This window comes from Coenobita brevimanus, chromosome 47 (assembly GCF_032717465.1).
Source record: "Coenobita brevimanus isolate Jiangsu-jjx chromosome 47, ASM3271746v2, whole genome shotgun sequence".
Taxonomy (NCBI): Eukaryota; Metazoa; Arthropoda; class Malacostraca; order Decapoda; family Coenobitidae; genus Coenobita; species Coenobita brevimanus.
This window is the reverse complement of record NC_137000.1, coordinates 10,674,727-10,690,151: the sequence shown is the minus strand read 5'-3', so window position 1 is coordinate 10,690,151 and position 15,425 is coordinate 10,674,727. Positions and strand designations below refer to the sequence as shown.

At 44.5% G+C, this 15,425-nt stretch overlaps 1 protein-coding gene across 1 annotated transcript in view; it reads right to left on the bottom strand.

Moving 5' to 3' along the window:
• The window catches only part of LOC145398943 (uncharacterized), a 176,529-nt gene extending 174,724 nt beyond the window's left edge, over positions 1-1,805 (bottom strand). Inside the window, exon 1 of the mRNA XM_080271681.1 lies at positions 662-1,805. Within this exon, the coding sequence (XP_080127807.1) occupies positions 662-1,805 (1,144 nt within the window). The remainder of the gene's footprint in view (positions 1-661) is intronic.
• Positions 1,806-15,425: the final 13,620 nt, after the last annotated feature.

Here is a 15,425-nt window from a genome sequence, read left to right as displayed (position 1 = left end):
TGATGAGTTACTGTAATGGTGATGATGATGATAATAAGTTACTGTAATGGTGATGATGATGATAATAAGTTACTGTAATGGTGATGATGATGATGATGATGATTTCTGAAGTGTCTTTCGAAACTTGGCCTACAACTCGCTTCATAATTTCATAACACACTGAACCACAACTACAATGTACGAATGAATAAACCTCTGAATGAATGAATATATGTATGAATGAACGAAAGAAGAAAGGAAAGAGTAATGCATGAAAGAACGGATGAATGAGTGAATGAAGGTGATGAAAGAAGGGTTGAGATGAGGAGGAAGGGGAGAAGACAGAGGTGATGATTTCCTGTAAAAATATCGTAATGCTAAGCGGGCATGGTGGTTATTGAAAGACGGGGTGATTAGGCTAGGTGCCGTACAAGAACAACACACACACACACACACACACACAGGATTCGCGTGAAGATACAGCACACACACACACACACACAGGATTCGCGTGAAGATACAGCACACACACACACACACACACATACCACCATCACCATCACCACCAGCAACAACAACAACAACAACAATCACCATCATTCTGACCTATTTTTTTCATCTACACACACATTTCCAGACTCAAATCTCACCCTAGCCTACTAAAATGCCGTCTTCCACCCACCTATATTGATAACGGCGTGATTGGTGAGTTCCCAGCAGGAGTGGAGTCGAAGAATGGAGAGCGTGGACGTCTGCCGGGGACTGAAGAAGGCCAGGGCAGCATCTGTGACGTGGTAGGCCTGGAGGTTGAGTTCGTAGAGGGAGGGGAGAAGCTGAGCGAACGCCCCCACGGCTTCGTCGGCCACGTTTATGCAGTCCGCCACCGAGAGAGACACAATTCTAGGGTTGAGACACGCCCAAAGTCCCGCTTCCGTCACGTCGTTGCAGCCCTGGAGTTCGAGCTGGTACACTCCGTTCAGGTGGTCCAGCAGAGTTTCTAGGCCCTTGTCGGAGACGTTAGAGCATCGCAGAGCCACAGAGCGAAGGGCTTTGGTGTGGTTGACGGCGTAATTGGCCACGAGATCCATCAGGTCCTCGTCGTTCGCGCACATCAGGACCAGCGAGTCGAAGCCGCGTTTCTGCACCGAGACGTAGAACCGGCGTCGCATGTCCGTGGTCATCTCGACGTTGACATGACGCATCTCTCTGCAGTTGAGGACGGGACGAACTCCGTGCCAGAAGCGGGGCTGGTAAAGCACTGCACGCCACCGCACACACACCTGCGCTAGAACAGTCCTTTCGATAGGAGTAAAGTACGAGAAAAATCTGGTTAAAAAAGCCTCGTCACGGAGCAGCTCGTCCCACGGGAGGTACCTGTGACCTCGTAGCAAGTGGGCGGGTGACCTGGCGGCCCTTAATGCTCTTGGTGACCCCTGGTGACCGTTCAAGGGCGGGACGGGTCCTGGCTGAGGCGGGGAGGCAACACCACCATTCCTAACCTTGCCCAGAAGGAACCGACTTGGCTTCTCCGGCGGCAGAGGTTTGTCCATTTTGGCCTTACCGTTGACCAAGCCCGCGGAGGACACGCTGTTGCCACACAGGACATTGGCCACCTTCTCCATCACGCCGCCGCGTCTTACCGAACCCATCCTGCCTCCTTCGCTCCCACCGCCTCCGCCGCCGCCTCCTGACGCAGTGCCGCTAGTTCCCGGTGGGGGCTCCTTCACCTCCCTCTCCCTACTACGGGATCGGAGGCCCAGACCCGTGATGCACTTGGACAGCTCCACACCCGCGCGCTCCACCACCTCTTGGGCCGTGAGGGACATGGGCGGAGCCAAGGCCGCCTGCACTCCCGCCCTCACCAGCACTACCACTGGCCACGATCACATCAGCAGCAGTCCCCACCCATCACCACTAGACCACACCTCATACTTATCACCCTCACACTGCACACTGCCTCACCCTAGCCCGGGCCTCACCATGGCCCGCTGTGAGCACCAGCAGCGATGGCAGAAGACCGTGGCAGATTACTCACAAACCCCAACACTTCCAGCCTTCCAGCGCCTCCAGAGCCACGCCCCAGGTATATGCTTTCAGGGGTACCTCACAGACAATCACCACAGCCACGGTGCATGACAAGGTACGGCACGATTATGACACGGTACGGTGCGTGGTGAAGTAAACACAGTAGCGTACACAGGGGGCAGGGAGGTGGTACGGGGAGGCACTGTGACGCGCGTGTATCCTCTGGCCCTGCTGGCACTGAACTGACAGGGGGGTGGCGGCACTGGGGACGGTCGTGTTGTGGTGGTGGTGGTGGTGGTGGCACGCGCGTCATTTGCCACGCGCCGCCACGCCACCACACCTCACCCCATTCACATTACAGCATTTCATCTTGCCTGATTCTACCCTACACCTCACCTCACCTCATCTCAACTCATATCATCTCATCTCCATTCATTCACCACATCTCCTTGACATCACCTAACTTCACCTCACATCACCTTACTTCATCTCATCTCACCTCACCCCATCCACATCACATCACCTCACCTTGCCTCGCTGTACCCTACCTCGTCTCATCTCACCTCACCTCATTTCTTGTAGTCTCCTTCACTCATTTACCACATCTCATTTACATCACCTCACATTAACCTACCTTCACCTAACTTCATCTCATCTCACCTCATTTCTTCCACATCATCTTACATTAGCCCTTACTTCACATCATATCACCTTACATTTCCTCTCACCTCATTTCACTCCACCTCATCTCTTACAACCCCACTCACTTCACCACATACACATCACCTTCACCTTGATCACTTCACTCACTTGTTCACCATTGACCTTGCCCTGTGACCTTGACCTCTGACCTATTTTCTACACATCGACAAGCATCCTCACAGGCAGACCCTCCCCTTCCACCAAATTTGGTTATAATCGAATTTGAAAATCTGTTTGAGTTATATAATGGGTGGAACGACTGTGAAAAAGTTCCGGCTGGGGATAATTCGAAGTTTTTGGTCCTATGTTATCCAGACTTGGTGTAAAGGTTGAGGGAGAGGCCCGGACGAAACCTACTTTTATTTTTAGAACGTCAAAGATCAAGGACACAGAACAAGGCAAACGCTGACCTTAGGCTGTGACCTTGAAGTTTGACCTATTGTTCTAAAATACTATAGGTTTCTTCGTGGCAGACCCTCAATCATTCCACCAAATTTGGTTAAACTCGGATAAATACTGTTCGAGTTATCTCAGCCGGAACTATTCTCACGGTAGTTTCGGCAGAGATAAAGTTATCACTCGACTTTAACCCAATTTGGTGGACGGGTTGAGGTCCTTGTAATGACGAAACCTGTCGATTTTCAAATAAAATAGGTCACGGATCAAAGTCACAGGGCAAGGTCAATGTTGAATTTGCCCTGTAACCTTGACCCTCGACCTATTGTCAAAAAAAAAAAAAAAAATCTAGAAAGGCATGGATTTTTTAATGCACACACGAGTGGTCGTTTTCGTCAACTTGCCTTCAACAAATTTACGCTGTTAACATGTTTTTGTATTTTCAAACTGCCCAAAGCTTGTCGTGTAGTGATTGCTTAAAGGAAAAAAAAGGACGATAATTTGATGTGGATGGCTAACTTAAACAAACCACAGTCCACCGTCCTGCCAACCGACCTACTACGGAATCATATACTGCAGTGATCTATACAATCTGGTTTTCTTCTGCGACCCGGCTTGCAGAAAACGTGACAACTTCAGGATATCTAAGTCATTTGCCTCTCAGATCAGTATGCTTTAAGATGAAAAAAAAATAACAATGCAGATGGAAAGGAAAACACACACAAAAAAAGTTAAATCGAACAGGGAAGATGAGAAAGAAAGAAGACTGCGACAGACACGAAAAAAGATGGAAAAGGAAGAGACGAAAGAGAATTAAGAAGTTGACATTTGGGAAGAAGAAAACTGGAGAGAGAGAGAGAGAGAGAGAGAGAGAGAGAGAGAGAGAGAGAGAATCTTGACATGAAGGGGTTAATTATCCATCTACACTAGGTCGTGATTACCCCCCCTTTCTTTCTCTCTCTCTCTCTCTCTCTCTCTCTCTCTCTCTCTCTCTCCAGCAGTCCCTTTAATCAGGCAGCAACCCCTTCAGTACAATAACTTCTTTATCTAACAGCAAATTTCATCAGCTGAGACAGTGAAGGAATTAGCGACAACCTTCATAAAACCCTTCAGTACGGTGACGTCTGTTTACGTATCTATCTATCTATCTGTCTGTCTATCTATTTAGTTTATTCTCTCACTTATATTTAACTTCGGAAAGATATATATTACTGATGAGGTAAGTAAAGGTAGTATCTATCCCAAATCCCCCTCTCTTCAAACAGCCTCTCTCTTGCTGCATTAATCGTCACAAGTCAACAAGAATAAAGACAAAAGAAATAGAATAAATAAAGGAGTCGTGTAGAGAATAACTTTACTCTTGACAACTTTCCCACGTAGCTCATCTAACCAGAAGGAAAATATTAAAAACGATGTGGTTAGCAAGAGTGTATGTATATTTCAATTTTTGGCACACACAGCACCGAGAAATTGATATTCACTCTTCATATCACACTTTAATATTCTCTGGTGAAAATTATGTTGAGATGAAATAGTACTATGGTGTAATATACAAAATAAATCCCTGGTATTGTGTGTGCTTTTGGAGATACCGTAACACATCTTTTCTTAGCGATTTATTCCACATATTGCACTTCAATAACCCTCTTGTGTGTTACTGATGCCAACTATGGTTTGTCAACACTGAAATGGTATAAATAACATACAAGAGAAAACTATGGCGTAATATGCGCACTGAATCGCTCGGGAAGAAGTGCTACGAAGTTCCTCACACCACCTGGATTAATTTGGGTTTCCACTCTCCCGCATTTACACAGTTTCTAACATTACTGAGAAGCAATGAACAAGGAACCAAAGGCTTCAAGCCCACAAGTATTATATCCTCTAGGAACAAAATGAAAAAAAAAGCCAAATTCAAGTTCCGTTCGTGTTGAGATACCTGGACACAATGCATTTCAAAGACAGCCCGTGCAAAAACCAAGAAACGACAGGAGATTTTTCTCTCAGGTAAAACTCCACCAGGGGGGTAGGGTGGTCGGGTCTCCTGAAACCTCGAATTTTCCCACGCCCCATTGGTTGTCATCGCCCTACTACGGTCTGTCTGGCCGAGCAGATCCATCGACTGCAGGCAAGCTGTCGCCTTCCATTACACGACAATGCGTCGCCAGAGTAGGAACAGGGTCCTTCCACACGACGAGGTGCAGGAATAATGCAGGAGGCAAAGCTCCCAACAGAAGAGTAACAGCGGTTGCGTTCTCCGCCTGGGAGTCTTGTGCAAGGTCAGTTACCGGGTCCTGACCCTATGTCACCCCCATGGCAGTACATCTGTGGATGATGGAAGCCATCCATCTGCTACATTTTTGGCGGGCTAACCGGTGCTGCACCTTGCCCAAAGATGACCCCGGGACTATGCAAGGCAGGGGCGTCCACCTTCCCTGAGTCGGTCACATGCCCCGGCCGCATATCCCAACCCCCATTGGCGAAATATGGGAATGGCTGATACTGGATGTTATCTTCAGCATGTATGCAGATATACTGATAAGGAAGCGGTACTATGAAGCCTCCTATGATGTTAACACAAAGATCCTAATCAACGCTAACATACAGTACATTTCGGCAGCATACAGGTATACACATTTGACGCGGCACAAGGTAAGCGTAGACTGATTGTTCAGGTACACAAGTATACTATCGTTCGTCCACCTGTACTTGAAGGAAATGGAAAGATGACAATTTTAAGCCAAGAAAAAGTGAACATAGTAAAGTGTGTGTTTCAGACGGTTCAATTTTTCCACTATGTATTCGTAAGACTTTGGGAATGTGTACCTGCGTGTGTGTCTGTACCCTTAACTCTACTGGACTATTGAAGCCTAACCTTGCAACCTTGTATCTCGAAGGTTGTAACATGCGATTTTTCGTTGCTTAAAATATATTACTAGGTCGAAAACTATAGCCAAAGTACTGTACGACGAAGTTTTTCTCAGTACTTCATCCTAACTACGCAAAAAAAAAAAAAAAAAATAAGATCTGTAAAAATGGAAAAATAATACTTTCTTGTACAAATTTTTGGATGAGTCTAGAGGGCCAACAACAACCTTCCTCCCATCAAACACTTTCCAACTTGTCCCAACGGCTCTCACGCCAGAAATGAAAGTTATTTAAACGTTGCGTTACCTTGCAACCGGGAAAATGCAACTTTCCAGTAGTGACGACCAGTTGTACGTTTCTCCATCGTGCTGTTGGAGTTCTCCACGCCGCTAGTGTCGGTGGTCTTGTTTTGTTTACAGGGTGGTGAGGCAACATCTCCTGGCGTCCACGCTAAAACGAAGTGGTAAATAAATAATTCCTAAAACTTGACATTAATCAGTTGACTTTTCGCCGAGAACATTCTTTAAAAATATCCTGATAATTTTAGTTTTTTTGTTACGTCTTTTTATTATTATTATTATTATTATTATTATTATTATTATTCAATTTTCAAAACTCAAGTGCTACATATAGCGAGCCGCTATCTCAGCAGCTTATGATTTCTGCCTAACAAAGTCTCGATTTATTATGATGAACTACTCCTTAAGTCTCACATTCCTGACTTTCACCTATGATGTAGGTTTTATAAGTACGGCCCCTCTGCTCTCCATTCTCTCTCCCGTCGGGTAAACAGGCTCCCTAAAACTGTTCCTTAACGATTTATTTTCCAAACTGCCCATTAATATCCTCTTTTTCTCTTCTTACAGCTATTTAATGTCGGCACAGACTGCATGAGTAACAAAAATAGCGTAACGGAGCAGAATCAGAAATAAACTGGTAAAGAAGAGATGTGTGTATGTTTCCTAACCACACGAAAATACAGCCCTTTGTCGTTTGGGGAGGAACGAGAAATTTAGAAGGCAGGACACAATACTGGAAAGGAACTGTCGACGAATTTATGCTCATGGCTCTACTTAAACTGACTGACGCAGGACCAAACTGATCTGCTGGAGTGTGGGTACAGCAGAGGTGAAATTAGAGTGGCTAAATTGGATGTAAGCTGACCAGTACTGACGTGAATGATCCTGAAGTTCCCTGAATGCGTGTGGGTTTGTCCTGGTAATCCATTTGTTCATGAAACGCTCTGACAACGGGACTCCTCCTCCTCCTCCTCCTCCTGCTACTACTATTACTACTTCTTTAATAAAACTACGGTGACGGTGTTCCTTCTTTCACTAACCCTTTTACCTTTTTGTCCAGATCAATAACTTGCCTACTCAACGTTTTGATAATTGGAGACTGATCGGCTAGCTTATGCTTGATCTCTAGCTGCTGTTCATTAAGCTTGTGGATGTTGTCCACGATCTGGTTCAGTATCTCGGTCATTTTCTTCGTCTGCTCCTTCAAGATGGCGGGAACATCGGCAGGCTTTTCGGGCAGATCATCAGCAGAGATAAACTGATCCTTTTTCTGGGTTTCGGCTGGTTCGTGAGGCTTCCCGATCCAGGCGGCGTAGCTGACGAAGAACTGACTCAGGGCTAAGGGTGTGCTGGGCCCCTCCTTCCCTTGCCTCTTCTTCGCGACCACATATTTCCTCCTGATGGACGGCCAAGGGAGGCACACGTCAATATTTAGGAGCAGATTCGCCCTTCTCGCGCTCCTGAAGAACATGAGCTTGGATTCGTCTGAGGAAGGCGTCTTGAGGAGCTGTATGAGAAAGGCTCCGACGGTGCAAATGAAGACGATGAAGAGCACATTCGCCAGCCAAGGATAATCCGGTTCATTATCCAGGAACGAGGAGTTGTAATCATACTCTCCTACAATCCACACCACTATTTTCATCATCGCCTGCCAGTGGTTCAGGAAGCCCACCTGAGAGCCCATCAGCTTGTAGAAGACGAAGGCGAAAGTGCAGATCATGACCGTGACGACAACGACGCCCTTGAGGAACTGGGCGATGAAGTCCCAGGAGATGACGGCCATGATGGAGAACTCCGGGTGTTGATTGATCATGTGGATGAGGAGGAAACCAGTCAACACCAGTGCCACCACCCCGCACTGCCACACTAGATCCTGGAAATAGTAGTGGTAGAAGTTGTGGTTGTGGTGGTGGTGGTGGTGGTGGTAGTAGTAGTAGTAGTAGTAGTAGTAGTAGTAATAATAATAATAATAATAATAATAATAATAATAATAATAATAATAATAACTAATAAATCGATTATTGAAGACTGCATAAGTTACAAAAGAATATCAACGTGCCAGTCACAGAAATAAACTTTGACATACTTCTTTAATGCCGAGTGTGAGGTCGCAAAGAGAGGCAGGGAGGAGGGCCAGGAGAGTGAGAAGGAGGCAGGGCAGACGTAAACACACCCACGTCTTGTCTAGGTACTGGGAACGCAACTGAAAGGGGCAAAGGTTTTAATTATATCATTGTCAGCAGCAACAAAAACTAAACCTGACTTTCTGACTGTCATTACCATCAACACTATCAGCCTAACTCTGTTCCCTGACTCACACCATCATCATCACCATCATAACCCTATTCCCACTGCCATAAGTACGATTAATAGAATCTAGAATAATGGAAAATTAAATCACACCAGTAGAAGAACTATCATCATCCTTCCAAAACCCGGTCACTGCTAAAAAAAGAAAAAAAAAAATCCACAACATCACTAACCCTGTAGAAGTTGTTAGTCTCCACAGCCCCCTGCAGGAGGAGAGAGAGGAGGATAAGGCAGTGCAGGAGATGTGACGTTGTGGGGCTCCATCTCCACGGCTGACAGGCAAAGGTGGTGTTGGTGTTGGTGTAGGTGGTGGTGTAATGGTGTGGTTCGGGTTCCTTATATGCCCAGCAGAACTCTTCCTCACTCAGGTTGCACGTTTTCTTTATATGCCTCCAGGTCCTGCAGAAATTGTGATAACACTTATTTACTTGTTTATTTGTCTATCTATCTATCTACTTACTTATATGCCTGCTTACTTACTTACTTACTTTACGTACATACTTAGTCACTCACCCTAACAACACTAACTTTACAAACATGATAAATGATGACCACAACCGAAAAGAATTGTGCAGGAGGAGGGCAAAGGATATCTACTTATTTACTTAATTAAGTACTTACTTCACAAACACAATGAAGCAACTGAGGATCACGACGGAGCAGAACTGGAGCAAGAGGAGAATATAAAAGATCCACCTGGCGTAGCACCTCCATTTGTGTCCTAGCCAGGCGTCCACTAGCGGGTGCTGCAAGAGAGCCAGACGCCTGTGCTGGATCATCAGGTTCACTGGATGGTTCAATTTCCACGCCCTGGGGTTCTTCTCTAGCTCCGTGGCGTTGGGGCTCAGTTCACAGGGGCTCTTTTCCGAGTACAGCTTCCCCCCTGGTAAGAAAAAATGTGTATATAGTGTTAATTTTGAATGGTTCATGGTGATTAGATCAAGTGAGCGGGAGAGAGAACACAGGAAAGCCCTCAAATCCATTTTACCCACGTATTGAAAGTTTCATTAATCATCATCATCATCATCATCATCATCATCACCGTGCTAATTTACTCCACCCATCCCACTAGTATATATTACATGGTTGCAGAAACAACAAAAATGAAAAGCACAAAAGTAAGAAAACTATTAAAAGACTCCTGGAAAAAGAAAAAAAAAACTGCCAAAACTGTACCAGATTGAATCTGTATTACCTGACCGCAGCTCTACCCATCACCCATATCCTCAATATTCTCAGCCTCGTACCCTTTTCCATGTAGTAGTTGTCCTCCAGCACCCTGAAGTCGTACTCGGCACTGATGTGAGACTTTTCAAGCCTCGGCAGAAATTTATCCATAACACTACTGGCCAGGGGAGGGGACAGCTTTATGATGTCTCGAAAGGCGGAACATGGGGCTCTCTGTGGACCCTTTCTACCTGCCACTGTCTCCTCTTTGTCTCCATTTTTCACCTTACAGGACGCATTTTTCACCCTGACACTTCGCTCTTTAGTCTTACATGATCTGTCTCTCAGCCTGCTTCCTCCGACTCTCATCTTCGTACACTCATGCTGTCTGCCTGGTCCAAACCCTGTCTCCCACCAATTGCTGTTTATCAGGGTTTGTAGAAATTCTCTGAAATTATAAGAATGTGTTGAAACAGAAAATGACAATACATAAAATAAGGGATCAATATTTAAAGAATATATCAAAGTATTAGAGGATAAGCCAAGAAATAAGGCGAATATAGAATAATACTTCATGTGATCAGAAGGTACAGCTCTAAAACGTGGAAAGTATATGAAATGAAAGCAATAAGAAAATGTTACAGGGTGAGATCTTCAAAACGTGAAGGGAAATTTGATGCATACTTACATATTACTTTCCCTCAGTGCCTTGTGTGTGTGGTTATGCAGGTCCTCTTGTAGATCTTCTGGCATGGATTTTATGTCCTTGAATGGTAGGTTATCAAGTAAATACTGAAAGACCTCATTATTCTCTTTACGCTTGAGGACATAACTGATGGCAAACTTCTTATCCTTGCCCCTCTTTTTCACCAGGTTCGCGTCTCTGCCGATGAGGACCTTACAACATTCGAGGTGGCCCTTTTCAGCTGCAGCGTGCAGGGGCAAGGTCTGCTTTTCATCCTCAAGATACATATTTGCACCATTCTTGATCAGTAGATAGACCACAGCAGGATGACCATACTCTGCGCTGATATGCAAGGCTGTCTTTCCTTCGCTGTCCCTGGCATCTATATTGGCGCCTTTATGCAGCAACAGCAGACACGCTTCTCTACTGCCGATCTCTGCGGCAACGTGCAACGGAGTCTTACAGGCCTTGTTCTTTTCATCAATGGGCACACCTTTGTTTATCAAGACTCTTAGTAACTCCAGACTTCCGGCTCTGACGGTGAGATGGAGTGGTTCCTCGAGCTTCCTAACGTTGATTTTAGGTACAGTTAGTAGCAGCTGTGCACATGTATCCCTCCTCTTCTTGATCGCTATTGCAAGTGCTGTCTTTCTGTCTTTATCCTCCTCATTCACTTTATCCTTCAGTTCATCTTCCTTCAATAAGTACTCTAAGCATTCCTCAGCATTCTCAAGTGCAGCAATTCCCAGTACATTTCTTTTATTTTTGTTTTTTAGGGTAACATTAGCTCCTGCCTCTCTCAGTATCATCACGCACCCCAGTTTATTTTTCTTGACGGCTACCATGAGTGGGGTATTTCCACCTTCGTTCTGCACATCAGTCAGAACTCCCATACTTAGCAACATCCTCACCGTGCTCTCAAATCCAAGCCTGGCAGCCACATGGAGCGCCGTGTTACCTGCATTATCCTGGTAGTTGAGGTTGGTCCTATCCTTGAAGCTCATCATTTCCGTCAGACAGTAATGATGTCCTCCCATGGCCGCCAGGACAATAGGTGAAACAGTCTCACCATCATCACCACCTCGGAACCAGTCATCTGCAGGATAAAACGGGGTGAGCAGCCTACAGACTTCAAAGCTACCTTTCTTGGCAGCATAGTGGAGTGGCAGGTACCTTGAGTTATCCTTGAGAATGGGGTCAGCACCTGCCTGGAGAAGTAGGTGCACCACTCTAGCGTGACCTCTCATGGCGGCGAAGTGTAGGGGAGTGTTGCCCTCCCCGTTCTGTGCGTTGATGTCAGCAGTATTCACCTCATCGTCCTGATATTGCACCAGTATTAAGCACAAGGTATCCACGCCTTCCCTTGCCGCGATGTGAAGGGGGGTGTCGCCATCTTTGTTTCTAGCATTTATGTTCATACCATTCTGCAGGAGCAACTTGGGAATGGGGACGGCCTTCACTGCCTGGTTGGCGTACTTCCTGGCTACGACGTGAAGAAGAGTTGATCCATCTTCTTTTACGCAGTTAATATCGTGGCCTTCCTTAACCAGCTTCTCACACAGGCCATATCTCTTCTTCTCCACTGCCTCCCAAAGTGGACTGACCCCGCCTTCATCTCTTATGAAAAAAGAAAAGAACAGAAAATTTATGGTCACCAACAACTTTACACTCAACACGTCTTAGATGATTTACTAGATTCACTCTCAGACCCTCTCGCACTTTCCCACGGCCTAACCGCTGGCAACACTTAACAACCACGTCACTAAATGCGGAATCCAAATACTGACATACTCGGTGGTGACAAAGTAGAATGAAGCAATCTACTCACGTGTACTCAAACCCTGTTACACACATCTCGCACGTAAATATGTAGCATGACCTAAGAGAGAGAGAGAGAGAGAGAGAGAGAGAGAGAGAGAAGTGGTCTCTGCAAATGTGGTGTAATTCCTTTGTAAACGTGGTATATTTCTTATGTACACATGCTATAATTCTTTTGTGTGGTGTGGGGATGTGTGGTGTGGTGATGTGTTGTGTGGTGTGGTGATGTGTTGTGTGGTGTACTGTATGGTGTGGTGATGTGTTGTGTGGTGTGGTGATGTATTGTGTGGTGTGCTGTGTGGTGTGGTGATGTGTTGTGTGATGTGCTTACCGCTAATGTCTAGGGTAGAGAAGCTCCTCGTGTCCCCAGATCTTTAGTACGGGACAGACAGAGCCCCACCTAACAATGCTCCCACATCTAAAACTATCATTGTGCTAAAAGGACTATGGTCACAGGCACAAATATTTAAGTTTCCCCTCCTCATGACTCCACCCAGTTCTCAGAATCTCTCTCTTTCTCTCTTCCTCGAAAAGCTGGACACAACCCCAGTTTCCAGTGACACATGACCCTCCCCCCTCTCATAAACATACCGTACATTAACCTATTAACATACTCTCGTTATCTCTCAGTGTTGTCCTTTCCCACTCTCACGGACCTCCCAAACTTCAATGACTCCCTCCCCCCCTCTCTTTTTTTCCTCTCTCATATATATATATATATATATATATATATATATATATATATATATATATATATATATATATATATACGATGCCTATTTATCATGTACGATCAAGATCGATCTATTTGTCAATCTGTCTATTTGTCTGTTTGTCTGTCTATCTATCTATCTACTCACCCCTCAACATTCACCAACACCATTTCCACATCTTGATGTCTCGAAAAAGCTATATCTCTTCTTCTTGATAATTTTCTTCCTAGTATCTGGAACATCGTTTCTTATTTCACATCCCACCAAATCTCACAAAATTTCTCAGTCTTTCCTTGGGTGGATTACTGTCTGTTGCTTTCATCTGACAAATATGTACCCCTTTCTGCTCAGGTAATGACCAGGTGTAGTCAGAATGGAGAATGAATCTGACTAATGACCAAGGAGATTTTGATGGTCAGGTGTTGTCAGATTGGAGGATTAATCTGACCTGTAACCAAAGAGATGGTTAGGTGGAGTAAGAATGGAGGATGGATTTGACTGGTAACCATGAAGAAACTTTCTACCTCATAACTAAAGGTCAATGAAGTTATGTAACGAGGATTTAGTATTTCAAGTTGTAGGTGTGGCCCAGTTCCGTCAGATGAAAATGAATCGATTATACTAATGCACTTAAAACTCTGAAACACGACGATTTTTGCTCTGGTTCTTTCACCTAAACTTGCCCCAGAATTTCGTGGCTTATTTCACGCAACATGCTACGGCTACGCACTCTTTCCACGGTACTTCTTCGTGGCTAGGTTTTCGCCCTTTCGTGGCTTACTATTTCATATGGCCCGGTGTAGCGTTATGATCTGTCCCCCTGTCCGCCCCCTACGGCGCATGCGCGGTGGTTGCCAGAGGCCGCCACAAATATGCCATTTGTCCTCTGATCTCTGTAGGGGTAACATGATCGGAGCCTCTCGCCCTTTGTTTACAAACGGCAAATGGTCATTCCGGCGTCTCATATCATTCGTCTCAAAGCTTTCTCGGGTAGTTTTCGCACTGAAATTAAATTAGGTTAGGCGGAAAGCAGTAAAAATTCGAATTTCTAAGGTATGAATGAGTTAGGTTGGATAAACATAGTTATAATTAATCATCTGGGGACGAGTTATCTAATCTGTTACGCGTGAGGATTGCCTTAGCTTTGTATCTTCACAGGAATGAGTCAAGCTCGTACTGTCCCGTGTATTAAACCGTTTTTATCATACATATCCTTGAAATTATAAATAGTTTTGGCACACACTACCTCATTCGGTTGTGCATTCCACTGATCAATTGTCCTATTAGGGAAACTGAATTTCCTTACATCTTTATCACCTCTCTTTTTATGCTGTATTTTGCAATGTCCTCTTGCTGATGCTTCACACATATGATATATATTCATTTATGTCTATTTTCTGTTCCCCTGATATGCATTTATATAGCATAATCATGTCTCCTCCTCTCCTGCAGTGTTGGTAAATTCAATCTTTCCAGTCTTTCTCAGTAACTTAAATCCCTTAAGCTTGATACCCATCTTGTAGTGGCCCGTTGTATTTTTTCAATCTTATCTGTGTTTTTTGAGATGAGGATTCCAGACTACTGTGATGCATACTCCAGAGTTGGTCTGATGAATATCTTCCTCAGCATATCTTCATTTATATATGTGAATGCAATTCTCATATTAGCAAACAATGTATACATGTTTCGTACCTTCTCACTGATGTGATCATCAGGAGATAGTCTGTGACTGATAATTACTCCTAGGTCCTTCTCCTTTTCTGATATGTGTAGGGTTGATCTTCCTAACTTATAATACCAATCTGGTCTTTTCTCACTTTTACCAAATTTTATTACATGACACTTATCCACATTAAATTCCATTTGCCATTTATTGCTCCATTCATGAAGCTTGTTCAATTCCTCTTGCAGCTCTTTGCAAGAATCTATGTTAGTAATTTTCTTTTGAATTTTTGCATCATCTGCAAACATATTTAGATAGCTTCCATTTCCAGTATTACTGTGCCATTCATATATACTAAAAACATAATATACTAAAAACATAACTGAGCCCTGTGGCACTCCGCTGGTCACTTCCCTCCATGATCAGTAATTTCCCCTTAATATTGTTCTCATTTCCTTTTTTCTGAGAAAATCCTGCATCCAACAGTGGAGACTGCCTTGGATACCTCCTTGATGGTACAGCTTCCATAAAAGTCTTTGATGCGGTACTCTGTCAAATGCTTTCTTAAAATCTAAATAGATACTGTCCACCCATCCTTCTCTTTTCTGTAATGTTTCTCTAACTTTGTCATAATTGCTTAGAAGATTAGTAACACATGATTTTCCCTTCCTAAAACCGAACTGCCTCTCTTTTATCATACCATGTTCTAGATGTTTTATCCAAACTTCCCTTATCAGCTTTTCTAGTATCTTACAACACTGGTCGGTGATACTGGTCTGTAGCTGAGTAGTTCTCATTGT